Source organism: Argentina anserina, chromosome 6 (assembly GCF_933775445.1).
Source record: "Argentina anserina chromosome 6, drPotAnse1.1, whole genome shotgun sequence".
Taxonomy (NCBI): domain Eukaryota; kingdom Viridiplantae; phylum Streptophyta; class Magnoliopsida; order Rosales; family Rosaceae; genus Argentina; species Argentina anserina.
In genome coordinates this window covers 3430125-3448414 of record NC_065877.1, presented here as the reverse complement: position 1 = coordinate 3448414, position 18290 = coordinate 3430125, and the positions used below count along the sequence as shown (strand labels likewise).

The 18290-nt window shown below is 37.7% G+C and overlaps 2 protein-coding genes across 2 annotated transcripts; both read left to right on the top strand.

Annotated features, from left to right (window-relative positions):
* The first annotated feature begins 617 nt into the window (after positions 1-617).
* LOC126798214 (protein SEMI-ROLLED LEAF 2) lies at positions 618-7619 on the top strand. Its single transcript, XM_050525105.1, has 20 exons — positions 618-658; positions 1254-1391; positions 2005-2079; positions 2183-2298; positions 2459-2573; positions 3161-3289; positions 3389-3436; positions 3584-3768; positions 3882-4078; positions 4177-4460; positions 4547-4693; positions 5031-5435; positions 5520-5669; positions 5770-5848; positions 5936-6060; positions 6224-6415; positions 6492-6632; positions 6780-6920; positions 6999-7208; positions 7291-7619. The coding sequence occupies exons 2-20, from the start codon at positions 1257-1259 to the stop codon at positions 7414-7416; spliced, it is 3000 nt and encodes a 999-aa protein (XP_050381062.1). The 5' UTR covers positions 618-658; positions 1254-1256; the 3' UTR covers positions 7417-7619.
* Positions 7620-14651: 7032 nt separating this feature from the next.
* On the top strand, positions 14652-17508 carry LOC126799424 (homeobox protein knotted-1-like 1). Its single transcript, XM_050526626.1, has 5 exons — positions 14652-14903; positions 15067-15180; positions 15502-15652; positions 16833-17095; positions 17183-17508. The coding sequence occupies exons 1-5, from the start codon at positions 14652-14654 to the stop codon at positions 17387-17389; spliced, it is 987 nt and encodes a 328-aa protein (XP_050382583.1). The 3' UTR covers positions 17390-17508.
* Positions 17509-18290: the final 782 nt, after the last annotated feature.

Genomic DNA, 18290 nt, shown 5'->3' with positions numbered 1-18290 from the left:
TATTTCAATCAGTTTTTGCATTAGTGTTTGTCCATTTAAGTTCAATTCAATTTCTTTAGAATACAAGATAGGTCAAAAAATCAAACACAAAAGTTGGATTTTGGTGAAATTTAAGGTGAGCTTTGATATTTTTCATCTTTGTCCTTCTTTCTCAGAAGGGGTGGCGTCAAAGGGGTCGACGACGACGACAGCCGGAGGATCTGGAGTTTGAATGAAGCAGTTTTTTTTTTTTTTGGTTATTGGATGAAGCAGTTGGGAATTGCATTTGAGGGTGAACCTTCACTTGGGTGGAGAGAAAACCTCCGCTAGAATAGCAAGGCAATCCACTTCAAAACCTTCAAGAAAAATTAAATAGTTTTTTGTAGTCTTCCACGTTCTGACAAGACCAACAAGCAGTTCACTTTTTTCAGGTAAATCCAATTAAAAAGAAATACAAACTGACAACCCCATCACGTGAAAAAAGAGCTCAAACAGTCTCTCCTTTCTCTCACTCTGTCCTAATCCACGCGCCATTTCTCTCTTGTTTCTTCTGCCTTTCTCTGATAGATTTCCCCAACTCCCATGTTCCTCTTCTTGGTTTTCAAACTTTAAACTCCCTTGGAGGTTAAACTGTCAAAGCTTTCACACTCCCCAGATCTGTCTCTGTCCCAAGAACAAGGTAAATTTTCTGGGTTCTTCTTTCTTCTCTATTATACCCCAAAAGGTTCCACATTTATCTATCTTGGTCTGTCATAGATTTCTGTTGTTAGTATTGTTCATTTGGTATGTTTCTTTGGGTTTCTGGGTGAGTTTTCTTTTATGCCTTTCAACAATGCCTGCCTCATTTGGTTTTTTATGTTCTTCTTATTTGTTAAAGATTTGAACTTTTCTTTATGCACCTCTTTCTTTCTTGGTTTCTCTTGTTGGGTGTTCTTCCTTTTCTGTTTTTTCATTGTACTTGAAGATATTAGCGTATTATGGTATTAAAGATTATAACTTTCTCTGTATGTACTCCTTTCTTGTTTGCTACCGGCCTGATTCTTCCTTTTGTGTTTTCATATTGTACTTGGAAATATGTGTATATAATTTCTTTCAATAGTAAGTGTACTTGAGGCTATTAGATTGTGGTGTTTCTTTACTGATGGGGGGTTTCTGTTGGAATGATCTCTGTGATTTGGTGCGTTATCTTGGTACACTGCATTCATGTTGAGCTGATTGAACTGCCCCTCTTTCTTGAATGTCTCTTCTGATGTAGTGTTCTCTTCATTCTATAGGAAATGGGCATCATCTCCAGGAAGATTTTCCCAGCATGTGGGAACATGTGTGTATGCTGCCCTGCTATGAGGTCAAGATCTCGACAACCTGTTAAGCGATACAAAAAGCTGCTCGCAGAAATCTTTCCCAAGTCTCCTGTGAGTATAATGTTGTCTATAACCTATGCTTTTAAGCCATAATGTCTGCCGATGTGTTATAGTTGGCCCTCGATCTAGTGTTCCTGTTGAACTTTTGCTTGCGCTACTTGTCTGATATTGAAGCAGTAGTTGATTAGTTGGTAGATAGATCACTTGATCATGTAATGTGTAGGGGTGTTGAGCCAGGCACTGCCTGCGGGGAGAAAATTATGATATCCTGCAGGGAGAAAATTATGATATCCTTTCCCTTATGTTACTTGTCTTGCAATGTGATAGTACCAGCAAAACTGAAACTTGCCTTTCAAATTGATTATCTGTTCGTTTTTTGGTCGGAGGTTATCTCTCTATGTTTATTAATATGAACTTGGCTAGGATGCTTAATTGAAAGAGATATTTCCTAATTGAAACGCTGTCACTATATCTGTATGGTTTACAAGTTTTTGATCTGAGAACTAAGTTAATATAAAATATGTAAGTTGTGATATTCTTTTGATGAGCATGCTCTTTAAGAAGTCACTCACTTACATTTCTGTATAATACATTTGTGTATCATTTATAATTCTCTTATCAATTACTGGAATACTGAAGTTCAAGGTGCCGTAATACTTTGTAGGATGACCCTCCCAATGAACGAAAGATTGTCAAGTTATGCGAATATGCTGCAAAGAATCCTTTTAGAATCCCAAAGGTATGAACTCTTTTCTGCCATTTCTTTACGGGTTTAGTCAGTAAATGTGAGCTTATTGTAAATTGATGTCCTGCTGATGAGATGTATCTTATCATTCTCACAGATTGCCAAACATCTTGAAGATAGGTGTTACAAAGAGCTACGTCTGGAGCATGTAAAATTTATCAATATCGTTGCAGAGGCTTACAACAAGCTACTTTGTCTCTGTAAGAACCAGATGTAAGTGCGACTTGTTTCCTTTTTCCTTTCCGTAACAATGTAATTTCTCTTGGAATTTTCTTGGTGATTTGTTTCTGGAGGGCCTAAAGGTTTATATGAGCTAGGTTTTGTTTGGTATGAAAATTTAAACTCACACCTGACTCTACATTTGCATTATTAGGGCTTATTTTGCTGGGAGTGTGCTAAATGTGGTCAGCGAGCTTCTGGACAACTCTAAGCAAGATGCTCTTCGTATAATTGGATGCCAAACTCTGTCGAGGTTCATTTACACTCAGGTATGTTTCAAGTACTATTAGGCATTAACACATAGCAGAAAGATAGGATGTCATCTGTCTAATAAATTTATTAATGCTCGCCCCAGCAACAGAATCTATGGTTTAATTACATAAATCTGGAGGAAGATTTGAATTTCTTTTAGATACCATAAGAAGGATCGCTCCAGCTTTCGATATATTCTAACAATGCGTAACTATATCCGACAATCTTGACATGGCATTACTTTAAGTCCCATTGAAATAGGTCTTGCATATTTTACATGGTTTGGTTGAGAAAAAAAAATCCTGATACATATAGGATCGAAAATTCTGCTGAAAAAAATGCATGAGACTGGGAAAAATTCCTCCCAAACTGGCTATTAGAACAGAGAGGACATATCTTACATATCAATTTCACTTTTGGAAATAAACTGTTAATCCTACTTGTGGCATTTCTTATTCTGTAAGTGGATGAATGAAGTATATGACTGGAGGTTGTTTTCATTTTCGTGTACAAAGTAAATACACTATAACTTTTCTAATTGTCAAATGTGATCTCTTTACTTTTCTAATTGTCAAATGTGGTCTCTTTTGTTTTGCTATAACAGGCAGATGGAACTTACACACACAACATTGAGAGTTTGGTTCATAAAGTATGTGCGCTGGCTCATGAGAAAGGTGACGACCATCAAAAACGCTGCTTGAGAGCATCAAGTTTGCAGTGCCTCTCAGCCATGGTAATTATATAATCCGACTTCTTGAAATTTCATGTAGACCATTTCAGTATGAACATTACCTTTAGATCTAATATGTTTGATAAATTCCTCCCTTGGCAGGTCCAATTCATGACTGAAGTTTCATATATATTTGTTGATTTTGATGAGGTTAATTCTTTTGACTTCCATTATTGGTTTTTCACTACTATGTGCAGATAAGTTTACACCCTGTTGACTGCATTAGATATCAAGGGAGCCACTGCTTCTTTCATATATATTGACAATTCCTTACTTTTAATTTTCTTGTGAATGCAGATTGTACATGCCACTTTGGATAACTATCAGCCTGATACCCATAATGAAGATGATGAGGGAGCAGAGTCGCATCATAATTGGGTGGATGAAGTAGTAAGAAGTGAAGGCAGAGTTGGGAGTTCTAGCCCTAGTTGTAAGGCCATCAGGCCACGGCCAGAAAAAAAAGATCCTTCTGTTCTTACAAGGTAGGAATTATTGAAATTCTTGAAACTCTCACAAGTATTTCAGTTAAAGAAATTGTAATTTCTATGCTTTTCCATCATATTCCGCTTTTTATAGTTTTGGTTTATTTGTGTAGAGAAGAGACAGAGACACCAAACATTTGGGCTCAAATTTGTATTCAGAGAATGATTGAATTAGCGAAAGAGAGCACAACAATGCGCCGGGTCTTGGATCCTATGTTTGTCTACTTCGACTCTAGGCACCATTGGGTTCCTCGACAAGGGTTGGCTATGTTAATTCTATCTGACATGTCTTACTTTTTGGAGGCCTCAGGTATCTTAATCTTCTTTCCCTGTTGGTGTAGTCCGTTGTTAACAGATTATTCTGGAAATGTCTGCATGTGCTTATTGTCTGGTGACTTTTGTGCTTAGGAAATCAGCAGATGATTTTAGCCTATGCAATCCGTCATCTTGACCACAAGAATGTTTCACATGATCCACAACTCAAGTCTCACATCATTCAAGTTGCTAGTGCTTTGGCTTGCCAAATTCGATCTGGAACCGTTTTAGAAGAAATAGGATTTGTCTCGGACCTATGCAGGCATCTGAGGAAGAGTCTTCAGGCCACTGCTGAATCAGTTGGAGAGCATGAGTCTAACGTTAATTCTATTCTACAGAGTTCCATTGAAGATTGCTTATTAGAAATAGCTAGAGGGGTAAGTTGTACATTTGAGGTGTTGGCAGTTCATGCATGATGTGGGCCTTTCTATTTTTACTGACAAGCCTCTGTTGTTACGATTAGATTGGAAATATTCGACCATTGTTTGACATGATGTCAATATCTCTGGAGAAGCTGCCATCTGGGACTGTTGCCAGGGCCATCATGGGATCATTGATGATTGTCGCTCATATGATCTCATTGGCCTTGATCTCTTCACATTCACAGGAGGTGAGACATGTGGAAAATCTGTTACTTGTCAAGGTTTTTAACGCTTCTTCCTGTGTTTTTTCTCCTGGAAAACTCTCTGTAGTGCGGTTTGTATAGAGGATATACATGCATGTTACATTAAAGAAGACCAAATGTTGATGTGCCATCTTTGGAGATATGATTAAGTTCAATATTTGAATTGGTGGTTGCAGTCTATTACTCCCATGTACCATTATATCACTCTTGGCTCTCTTATTGACATGTGATAGAATGGTTCTCTGTGGACTGCATCTGCTGAATGCAGAACATATTGTTTACTGCTCTTTTTGGTATGACATACTTCACAATCTTCTTGTAGGTGTTTCCTGAATCCCTACTTGTCCAGCTCTTGAAAGTGATGATGCATCCAGATGTTGAGGTGCGTGTTGGAGCACACCAAATAGTTTCTGTTCTTCTCATTCCATGTTCTAATCGGCCCCGTCATGAAGTCGCTCCTCTACAATCTGGGTATGCATACCAGTCAAGAAAAGGGAATTCAAATACAGCATCGATTGCTTCAATTACGGCTAGACTTGAGAAGCTTAGAAGGGAAAAAGATGGCCCAAAAACAGAAATTCAAGAGACTGGTGCTTGTGATGATTTTGTAGATAGAGATATTGCAGAAGAAGATTGGAAGCAAGGGCATACCCACAAGAGTTCCCCTAACTTCTATAAGATCAGCTCTTTTATTGACATGACTGCTGGATCAAGCCTAATGGAGCCGGTAAGAAGTTATTCTTTGTGAAAGGGGTAACATGTGTGTTGTATCTTTTGCTTGGTCTACTAATGCAGTTTCTCATTGACTCAGGAACCATACATAATGAAGTTTAGTGAGGATCAAATAGCAGACTTGCTGTCTGCCTTCTGGATGCAAGCCAATCTCCCAGATAATTTGCCTTCAAATATTGAAGCCTTAGCTCATTCTTTCATTTTGATGATAGTTTCTTCTCACTTGAAGGTGAACTTTTTTCACATGTATCCTTTTCTAGAGAAAACACATCATTACCCATCGATGCCCATGTTACGCTGGTTAATTTTGAATTTTGATAATTTTGCAGAATCCCAATGGCAACTTGTTGGTTCGTTCCTTTCAACTTCTGCTATCTTTGAGGAATATTTCCCTTGATCCTAACAATGGTGAGGACAGGAAAATCTTTTGATTGAAATTGAGATACCGTATAAATTGTTTTCATAATCAAATGTAAATACATTCTCTCTTGACAGGAATGTTGCCTCCAGCTTGCCAGAGATCTATCCTTGTGCTGTCAATTGGCATGTTGATGTTTGGTGCTCAGATCTATCACATTCCTAATCTGAATGATCTGCTCAAATCATTAATGCTATCAGATGTGAGCATAATATCATCATACTGAATGCTTGTCTTACTTAAATCCTAGGGTCAGCAGTAGAGTTCAGCCAAGTATGAGGAGTGTTCAAGCTCTTCGATCTTTGAGCATGTTGACCAGGAGGCATAAATCTAGCTTAACAGTTGCTTAAATATGTGCATTTCAGGTTGATCCATTTTTGGGCATCAGTGATGATCTTCAAGTTTTTCTGAGGCCCGAGGCAGACATCACAAAATATGGATCTGTTATCGATAACCAGCTAGCTACATCATTACTATCTGATTTGCGGACTAAATTGTATAAAACTGACCATGTCATCAGAGAAATCTTGGTCGAATTTCTATCAGACATTACCCAGGTAGTATGATTTACTCATGGACTCATAATTGTCTTCCCGGTCCTCTCATCTCTTTTGTTTGTTTTTCCTTGTGAAGGTGGAAGCTGAGGATGTGGCCAACCAACTTTTGGAGTCATTCACACCTGACGATGCATTCATGTTTGGTCCACAATCAATGCTTGACTTTGGCAAAATGCAAGTGCCTGGCCATTCAAAAGACTCACTTTCATTTGATGGGGTATACTCTTTGGCATGTGAATGCAGATAATTACCCAGCTAGTTATTCATGCTACTGCTGAATTGGCATGTGACCTGAGACAGCTGAACACTTATCATGATTAGCAGTGAAATTTACAGTATTAACTTGCCTTCCCAATTTTGGCAGGAATTTCCAACCAATTCGTCAGTTGAGGATGATGGCACAAGTGAAGCGTCTGTTGTTGCTGACTTCTCCCGATTCATTCCTAGAATGCCTTCATCGTCTTCTGTCTCCCAAGTTATCAGTGTTGGGAAGCTTCTGGAATCGGTAACGACTTCCTCGCTATTCTGAACAAAGAATGTATGCAAAATTTACAATACTGAACACCACATTGTTTTTATATAGGCACTTGAGGTAGCTGGTCAAGTAGCAGGAACATCTGTGTCTACATCACCCCTCCCGTACAACACCATGGCAAGACAGTGTGAAGCCCTTGGCACAGGCACAAGGAAGAAGCTTTCCAATTGGTTGGCCCATGAACATCATCAAAGCAACACTGTCCGTGATATTCTGTCTCCGCCATTTCCTGCGGGTGGATGCGCAGCACTCCAGAAGGTCAGCTTGTTTTCAGCTGCTATGGGATAATTCTTCAATGATAATTAGTTTTGATATATAAGTCGTGTTTATGTAAATGCAGATAATTAATGAACCTAGACCTGGGGTTACTCAGGGAAGTGCATCAACACAGGACTCGTGGTTATCTGCTATCAGGTTGCCTCCTGCTAGTCCATATGACAACTTCCTCAAGGCAGCTGGTTGTTAGTAGAAGAAGAGCCAATCACTTAGTCAACAAGTTGTGATGTAATCGTGTTGTAAAGTATTAGGCAGTTTTCACTTTTGGTTAATAGCTCTGAACTTGGTCTCAGATCTAATCATTTGAGGGCTTCCATCCCCTTGTGCTATGGCAATTGTAATGACCTAGTGTTTAGCGTAATATAATATGTTGTATCTTTCCGTCACTCGCTATCTTAACTTTCTCCCTCTGTAATCGTGGTTATCTGCTATCTTGATTTTTCCCTCCTTTCTCTTCCTTCCCTGCCTACTCCAAGACGATGGTGCCTGATTTAATAGGTGAAGGTGATATGCATACAGCTTGCCTCAACTTCTAATTATCTTCCATCCACGAACTAATTACGTTAATTTTCGTTGAAGATATGGTCTACCTATGCAGAAATTCTCGTACGTACTTTCACTAACTTTTTTCTTGTAGTACTGTGATGTAGTGAGGTGTTTTACAAAGTGACTGTTGTATTGTTCTATCAACTTTTCTTTTCAGAGAACAAGCACCATGGGAGGTTAGAATGGACATGTGAGAAGTTCTGTGTGGTCATATCACTTTCACCAGAGGAAGCCTACCTATCTGTAGTCGTAGAAGCCTACTCACACTGTTATATGATGTTAGATTCTCTTATCATGAAGAAACCTCTGAAAATTTCCAACCTGATTGACACCTCGAAATGAAAGCTTTATCATGAAAGAGGATTTTCCCCATGAAACAAGGCAAAGCTAACTATACATATCCAGTCTGGATTCTCTCCCAACCTTTTCTCTTTTGCTTTAGTAATCCAAGATTCCAAGGGCTCCCAACTGATAAAGCCAGTGCATGCCTTGAGGAGGAAAGACTGTACTTGACATCACTTCCAACCATCCTTCGAGCTTTCCTCTTGTCAAAACTTTGTGCATAGTCTTGTAGCAGCTAACCAGAAACAAAATCACCTAAATGTTGGTTAACTTTTCTAGATTTGTCCTCCCCATCTATGATGAGCTAGATATCTTTAGTGTAACACATCCCTATAATTCTAACATTATTTTTCATAAGGAAAAATATGTAACTGAAGAAGGGCTTGTAAACCCGCACAAGGCATTGCTTGATGCCTAGCTGAATTGGTGAATGTACTTTGATATTATGTGATCCTTCATTTGCGGTCAGCTGCTGTAACTTGACTTGTGACTATGGCAATTGCCTGAGTTCATAACCTAAATTCTCGCCGGCCTCATCTTCATGTCTGTACCCCTTTAATTAGCTGACTTCACGTGGTTCCTAGACCTTGGAGCCTGTAAATTTCTGGCTTTCGTGGTACAATTGTTCATGGATGAAACATTGTCATCATGAAGTTCATTTATTTTTTGACGATATCGTTGCCAATAAATGATCTTCACTTACTATAGTACTTGCTTTAACTCCATCAAGGAAACAAGCACCTAAATGTTCTTGCCCTTGCCCTCGTTCCAGACCATCTAGTCACTACGACCAAAGTTCAGACATAATTTCTGTAGACACTATAAACAGTGTAACGACCCCAAAATTTCGAGCTTAAAAACTCAAAATTCTAAAGTCGTTAAACACCAAATAATCTCAAATAAATCGAAATCATTAAAGCGTAACAGCGGATCACATCTGAGTTTAAAATATAACTCAGTCAAGCCGATTATTACAAACCCAAATGATAGTTCAACATATAACAAATGGAATTGTATAATCCTCACAACAACCTCACAAATAAAATCACACCAAATCACACACACAATCCACGCTGGAACCTCACCACAACTGGATGCGATCGACTTCGAGTCTTCGGAGTCGTCACTCAATCACCACTACTCAGCACCTGCGGAAGTATCCCCTACACCATTGGAATTGGTGCACCGGGATTGCAACACAAACCCGGTAAGCTTTGCAGCTCGTATGAGTAAAATATTAAAATAACTCTCGTCTCGTAAAAGACACAACTCCACATCAACACAGTATAATGAAAATCATGAGAAAACGAGCAACCCATCTGGTTACTCTAATACTTTCACAAAATGGTAACTAATGAGCGCTGGTACACATCCGTTACCCCTCACTTAGTATACCGCTGATGTTGGGTAACCACCCGCCACCCAACATCCAAAACAAGCTGAGTACCCATGAGCAGATAACCACCCGTTACCTCCATGCAGTACTATGGCAGACAGACTAGAGCTCTAACTGTATCGTAACCTTCGCCCGGCCAAAGGCTAGGTTCCGACTTGCCTCACATGTACAATAATCTCACATCATATTGTACCACACATCACGTCCGAAGACAAATCACAATATTTCACATTTTCCGTGATAAATCATGTACAATAATCACACATCATATTGTACGTTTTAAAACTTTCACGATATATCCACAATAAAAAATCATAACAGTATATTATATAGCAAACTATATATATTCGTACTTATTTACCATTTATACAATATATACATAGTCCACTATATCCTATACATGTCATATTTCATAAACACCTGAAAATTACGTACGATAATCTCACATCATATCGTACCATTTAAATCACACACATGCACAATTTTTCTGTCACCGAAATGACTATTTTTAATGAATTAATAACAGTACGTAATTTAATGAACTATATATATATATGTACTTATTACCATTATACTGTATATATGTAGTCCACAAAATTATATACATGTTGTAATTCATCTGATAAACACACTTGTAAAAATGTTGAATCACCACGAGGGTAGATTCGTAATTCAGTGAGATTTTACTCACCTTAATGACTTGAGCGTAATTCCACAATTCGCGATGCTAATTCCTTTCCTCGATTTAACGATCACCTTAAAAGAATAAGAAAAGAATTTAGAATCGTTTCGTAAACCTTTAAATGCCAAAACAGTAATATACGGTTACTGTTCAGCAATTTTGGTTTATACGAAGTTACTGTTCACTGTTCACTATTCACGGGTACTGTACAATACTCAATTAATACGTATTTCTGTACATATAAATAATATATACGTATTTCTGTACGTATAAATAATATATACGTATTTCTGTACGTATAAATATTAATACGTATTTCTGTACGTATAAATATTAATTCGTATTTCTATACGTATAAATATTAATACGTATTTCTGTACGTATAAATATTAATACGTATTTCTGTACGTATAAATATTAATACGTATTTCTGTACGTATACGTACGATTTAAATGTAAATACAAATTCAGTAAATAAAATTTACTAAATTACCCTTTTACAAAATTACTTTTTACATTTACTGAAAGTAATTTATATTTACATTTACCGAAGGTAAAATTTAATTACATTTACCGTAGTAAATAAAAATTACATTTACATTTACCGTACACAGTAAATTACCAAAATACCCCTTCAGTCAAAACTAATTACACCGCCTCACACGGCGGCGCGTGTGGCACACGCGCCACCTCCGGCCGGCCGCGCGTGGGGCACACGCGCCGAGGCTAACCACGGAGCGTGTGACGCCACCGCCGTGCCCAACCTCTCCCCCTCCTCCTCCTCTATCTTCCTACGGCCTCCGCCGACCCCTAGGCTATCCCTAGCCTCCTCACGCGCCGCCTCTAGGCGGCGGTATCTCCTCCTTCTTCTCCTCCGCTCCCCCTCTCCGATCTACTTCAACTTCCCCAAAACAATCATAATTACAACAACAAGCAATCCCACAATCGATCTAACCACAACCCTTACCTAAATTCACGAAGTGAAATCGTTGAAGTTCCTTGGTAGATTCGGACCGCCTGCGTTTGCGTCCGAGAGTCACGCCGAGCTTCGCTGCGTCGCCGTGATGCGTCGAGCTCGTGGGGTGGTCACGTCGTGGTGGTGAGGTCGTAGCTGCCGGCGGTGAGGAGCGACGCTCGGAGGAAATGGAAGAGACTCGGGGAAAAGAAGGGACCGAGAGAGAGAGAAAACTCGGGAAGAGATGAGAGGGAGAGGGTGGGTGAGAGTGTCCGATCGTGAAGGAGAGGAAGATGGGAGAGAGCTCGGGTTGTGAAGGAGAGGAAGATGGGGTTTCGGGGGAGAGAGAGGGATCCGAGGGTGAGAGAGGGTGTGCGGCGGAAGTGAAGAGAGAGAGAAGTGAGGTGAGGGTTTCTGATTAAGGAAACCCTAAACCTATAATTACCTATTTATACTAGTTTCCAAATCGGAAACTAACTTCCGACGTTAATAACTTTTACCTCCGACGTCCGATTCGAACGCGTCACATATCCACGAACTCGTATCGACGTGCTCTACAACTTCCGTGAAGAAAGTTTTCACAACCGAGCGACGAAATAAAAGTCGATAAATTCGTTCGGAAACGTAACGTTTTTCTTAATAAACGTTCCGAAAACGTTTCCGTTTTTCGTTTCAAAGCATCGCAAACAATAAGTTTCATTTTATTTGAAATTCCAAAACTTAATAGAATTCAAATCAATTCACATATTGTTTTAAAATCTAGGGTTATTACAGACAGCTTCATCCGTTAATTATTGGCTTCTTGCCCAACTTAATCAGTTCATCTCCAACTCGTCATGAACACCAGAAACATCAAATTTCAGAAACTTAAAAGCACAGCGCCACAACCCTAATAAGTAAAGCGAGAGGCTCTACCCTCTCCCGAAGAAATGATGAATTAGCATCGTCCTTCTGAAAGCACTAACCGGTGGAGTGGGCCGTACCCAATTGCAACCAGAATAGCCACCTCCACACTAGCATTCCAGCCAATCACCTCTCCTTCATCACACAGCCCCAACCAGCAACCATTAATCTAGCATCCTCCCTCGTCACTAGTACATAGACCGTGTTTTTGGCCCTAAGTATGAAATAATCTGAATTTGGTGTTTGATAAATAAAATTATTGTCGATTATAATTGAATCTCATATTTCTCAATGCATAATTTAGAAGTTAAATTTTTTGTGCTTCTGATTATAGATTTTGAAATTATTTTCACTTACCTTATTACCCTCATCTTATTTCCCTTAAATCATCATACTACTTAATTTCATGTCTTTTTTAGTTATTATCTAAACTCATCACACTTATATTTCAATATTCAACAAACATTTCAATACTCACGTTTGATTATTCTCACAACACAACTACGGCTAATTATTTTCAAAACACATATAATTTGATTATAAAAAACTCAACTCGAAACCAAATTCGCCCATAATCATATGAGATAGATCAAGTAAAGTTTTATGTTCATATTACTAGATATCATTGTTTAGCTCTTTTTCCTAGCTTCTTTGGCTCAATTTTTCCAAAATATACAGCAACAATAATGGTTGAATTAATGATACATCTACTAACTTGGAATTGAACTCATCATGAATGAGATTCATTAGGATTTAGAGATGTAATGGATTTGGATGTGGAGATTTCAATTCTATTGATTTGTTTACATTCAACATGGAATTATAACATAAACAATATTAATTACGATTGATGTTGTTTATTTACAATCAGAATCAAAATTAAAATTAATTTGATTACTGAAATACCTATATATATCTATGAAGTCGTTTATTTCTTCTACCAATTAACAATGTTATTGTGTTACACCAATTTTTATAATCAGAATAACATACAAATGTCATTACACCAATTTTCTTTTCCTTCAACGCCCAATAAGATAAATTAATTCCAATTAAATTTCACTTATCGATCATAAATTATGTAAATAAAAGAAAAATTAGAGAATATTATTAGAAAAAGAGACGAACTGCCCTAAAGTACTCCCGTTACCCGTATAATATATGTGGTTGTTTATTTGTGAGTTTTAACAATATTATATATATATATTCTCAATTTGGGTTGGACAATTTGGAAATAATCTCAATTAAATTATGACAGTTTAAGTAACAAAAATTGATACCCGAGCTAATGAATGAATTGATTCTGATACTCACTTCCCACATTGGGTATCAAGTTAGGGGTTTTAGGAAAAATCGATTCCTGATGAGGAGGTTTAACGCACATTTATTTCAATTCTTTATGTATTAGTAAACGACATAATTCTCTTATTACTTAATAAATTCATCTATTTTCAATTATATTATACGTTAGTAAACGTCTCATAAAAATAGATCATATGCTCCAGTGAAGTATATACGCAACTTGATTTACTTCGTATTCCACTCATTACTCATCTCAGTACTAAAACTTTCCATTCGCAAACGTACACCGTACACAGATTAGGTGGAATTAAAGAATGTAGCCAGTAGCCCAGAATGTTTCATTTTCGTTTTGAGAAGGAAGTAAACGAAAAGGAGTCTACGGTGTTTTGTCCAGGTTCATATACAACTAGCTAGTTCATAAAAGATCAAATGTGGGATTAATATATCATTCCCCTATATAATTTCCACCACGATAAATGCATAATGATGAGTTTTGTTCTTGCTGGTTGAAAGAACCAACAGAATCGGAGCAGTAAAAGTAAGTAGAAACAAAGAAATTATTTTGAAATTGAAATATTTAAACTCATATATTGTACCAGAGTAAAGAGATGATAAACCAATGAGATGGTGAAATGTATCAGAAATTCAGAATGTCTTGTCAAGTTTCCCAAAGTCCCAACGCAAATGCAGAAGCATGGGAAGGTCTACATATTACAGACCTATATATAAGAGACCAGCTAGGGTTTCACCTCAAAACGTAACCTTGTCAAATCGGAACCCCTCCGTTTCAGACAGTGGGGGCTTCTTTGTTCTCTGATTAGCGTGTGACCTGTTTCTCACACGTGTCCACGCACACATACAAACAAACTGTAACAGTTACCTGGTCATGATTCATGTTCTTTATTTCTCTGTGTTCTCTTTTTTCTCAGGTTTCTCGGAAAAGAAAGTAAGTATGGTCTTTTTCCTTGTGAAAAAAAACTCTTTTTTTTATAAAAATAAAAACCCTTCGCGACTGTTTTCTTCCAGCCCCACCGGTCACTTGATCTCTCTGTCTTATATATCCAAGTTCACTTATTTGAGTCATGGCGGCTTCTTCTCTCTTCGAAACCTTGAAAGTTATTGCCAGAGCTTTAATGGCTAGCTCATTTACTCTACCTGCAGATCTTCTGCTACATCATTTTGCTTAACTTTTATACTCTGCTTTCTCTCTCTCTCTCTCTCCATAGCTCGTTAACTGCCTCGTCTCTCGTTAGTTTTTTAATATCATTATCAACTAAAGATTGAAACATTTGAGTGATAATGGAGAATTTATATAGGCTAAACCGTATGAATATGATACCAAGCTCGTCAGACAATGTGAATCAGGGAGAAAATACTAGGACTACTGAAGGCGGTGCTGGTTATCATGGTGTTCCAGTAATACTGAGTGACGGTAACATCAACATGCTGCAATTTGAAAGGGATCAGAGTATGACAGCGCAAATCAAGACTCAGATAGCCAATCATCCTCGTTATCCAGATTTGGTTTCTGCTTACATAGATTGCCAAAAGGTAATTCCTGTTTCTTTGTGTGAACACATTACTTATTTATTGTTATCATAGTTCAGAAGTCAGAACTGAAAAACAAAAGAACTGAGATAATATTGATAATTTCTTGCTAGATATTATGGAGAGGTTAAGTGGTCAATTTTTACTTTATTGGCTGTAATTTTAGGTTGGGGCTCCCCCAGAGATGAGAAGCATACTTGAAGAAATAGGACGGCTAAGCCTCCCCATAAGCACTTGCAGGAATGAGATAGGAGCTGATCCAGAACTAGACGAGTTCATGGTACAACTGAAATTATTAAAAATTTATTTCAAGCACTAGATAAAATGCTCACTCAATCATAATAAACAAATTATCCATATCTTTAAGCACTTGTAGTTCTTCGTAGTTCGTACCACTCATGATGTTTCCATTTGGTTTTACCGTTGATTTTTGTATTTTACTGTTAATTTGTCTTTCCAATCAGTTCAAAAGCTCCATTCTTGGCGATCAAAATAAGAAACTGAACTTTATTGGGCTTTTAAACCTGAACGGGAAGAACGTGAGCAAGAGTCTCAGTAACAGTAATGAAATTTGTTATATAATGGAGACTTTTGCTAGCAGGACTCATACTGTGGAATTCTTCATACATACAAGGAAGAGCTTTCTAAATCGGTCGACGAAGCAACGGCATTCTTGAGTAGCATTGAAATGCAGCTGAGCAACCTCTGCAAAGGCACATTCCAGAAAAACAATTCGGACCATCAGCCAACTGGTATGTATTCCTTAAGTTAAAGGGGATAATCACCCAGCTGGTATGCAATATTAGTTTAGTTTTGGGGTTTGGGACTGTAAGTCAGGAATCTCTTCAGTAGTTATTATAAGATTGTTCTGATGATGCCCTAGAAATTAGAAAAAGTTGTGTATGAGTGGAAGTGACAAGGTATAAAGGTAAGTGCTGCGCTGAGGTTGGTTGAGCTCATAATTACATTTCTGCTAGATCGGTAATCGTCCATGGTCATTGTTATATCACCAATTAGTATTTTATTTGATCCCCAAGTCTGTTCTTCATATATAGCCTTACATATTACCAATAACTTTCCTCATTTTTTCCATTACAAACAGTAAGTTAGACTCTGAATTTTATAATCTCGCTCAAACCCTAATTTTTTATGGAAGAAAAATTTGTTGTGATTATTTAAATATCATATGTTAAGTTGGTAACTATAAACTTAAAATTCTAAAAGCTGCATGCAAGAAACAATAATTTGTACTGTCAAGTCCTACTTAATCATGTTTCAGGATTTTTTTGGTTAGCGTTAATCACATTTCTCTTTCTAATTAGGATCAACTAGACTGTGGCTGTAACATACTGAGTTAACATTGTCTGCAGTCTGCACATAGCCACAACTTCAAGATTTTATTTTGGTTGCAGCAACAAATGAATAACAAAGTGATTTTCATGCTTGGGCACTTTTCATTGTTTTAGTAATTTTTATATATTATTTTTATATAGTGTTTGAAGCTAGTTCAAGATTTAAGAGATTAATAGAAAGTATTTATGTTAAAGAAAAACAAAAATGGAGTTGTGTGAGTATGTTATATGGGTACGGTTGAATTCAAGAGACACCGAATATATTTTAGAAGAATCCATTTCAGTAATCCTGATAGTTTCTTCATTGATTGAAAAAACTGAGTTGAAACTGTTGAGAATTATCGGATTACAACAAGGATTTTTTATTTTATTTTATCATGACACAGGAAGTATTCTGCAGTTTTTGATTATTTACCAAGTTTGTTGTAATTGTGATAGTCTGATGATGCAAGAAAAGGTATCAATTTAGTGAGAGAAATAACCATAACTTAATTTATCACACATACAATTGTAAATGTTGCAATGTATTGAAACATATTATGTAAATTGTACCTAGCATCTTACTCTTACTAATTCACAGTACCCTTGCCAGATGAAGCCGTTGGTAGTTCAGAAGAGGAGTTTGGTTATGGGGAGGTGGAAGCAGCTGAGGGTCATGAAAACTCAGCGTTTCGTGCTTGTGATAAGGAACTGAAAGATATGCTGCTGAATAAGTACAGTGGTTACCTCAGCAAGCTGAAAAAGGACTTCTTAAAGACTAGAAAGAAAGGAAAGCTTCCCAAGGATGCTAGGTCAGCGCTATTGGACTGGTGGAACACTCATTATAGATGGCCATATCCCACGGTAATGGATGTGATACATGCCAATTATGTCGTGAAAGTTAAATATCTGATTGTTTCCCAGTTTACTAAAGCTTGTGTGCATGAATAGGAAGAGGAAAAAATGCAACTATCTGTGGCAACTGGTCTGGACCAAAGGCAGATAAACAATTGGTTCATAAACCAAAGGAAGAGGCACTGGAAGCCATCTGAAGACATGAAGTTCGCCCTCATGGAGGGCGTTGGTGGCAGCATCAATGGTGAAGGAGGACCCAGTTTGCTATTCGACACTGGATTCGGAAATGGTGATATCATGTGATCGATAAATTCGGCAATAAAGAGCAGGTTGAATGATGTTAAAGCATCATATCACCGCTCAATAACCGTTAGTGTTAGCTTTTGATCATTAGCTTGCCTATCTCATCTCTATTATGTGAATCTTGCAACTACAAAAAGCTAGTAACCTAGCTTGTAAGTTCTATAGCCTTGGACGGCATTATCTCATTATGAACAAGGTAGTTCTTTTGGAATATTGGATGGCTCTTTAACCTTTATATTTCCATTTTGTTGGGCCAAAGATGTCCTTTCCTTGGCGTTGGACAGGCCGAAATAGTCCTTACTGGACTCACTATCAATCGCTACCCGGCCTCTTCAACTATCCAAAATGGGAAGGAGTCATTGACGAGCAAGTTCCGTTTAGAAGAATCGTCAAGAAAGGTGATGACGGAGACCAATATGGCATTATGGTAGAAACCAACACCACCGGACGTACGGACCTTTCAGTATTATACTGGCTTTTCGATTTGCCTAAAGAAAATGTATATAACTATATATACTTCTCATCATTCTCATGAATGACGATATATATATCAGCACAGGATAGACAAAGTGTATGAATAATTGGGCTTCCTGTTCTTAGAGAATTGAAAGTCTGAAAATGAATCGTGCCGTCGTGCTGGGCAGTAGAAGTTCCGTGCATGAAAAGCTTCATATATTAGGCCAAACTTTTGTCGAAGGCGTGTCTTTAGAAGCAATTATATGCATGGCACACATGCACTTGGATCCTGATGATTTAGTTTCTAACTTTAAAGATTCACAAGCAAAACATAATGGTTAAACTGCTTAGTTACTGATTTAAATACACAAAAGAAGTACAACAATGGGGATTTTAGCTAGCCATGCGTGTTCAAAAGTTCGTTGAAGGCTCAAGAGGCATATAT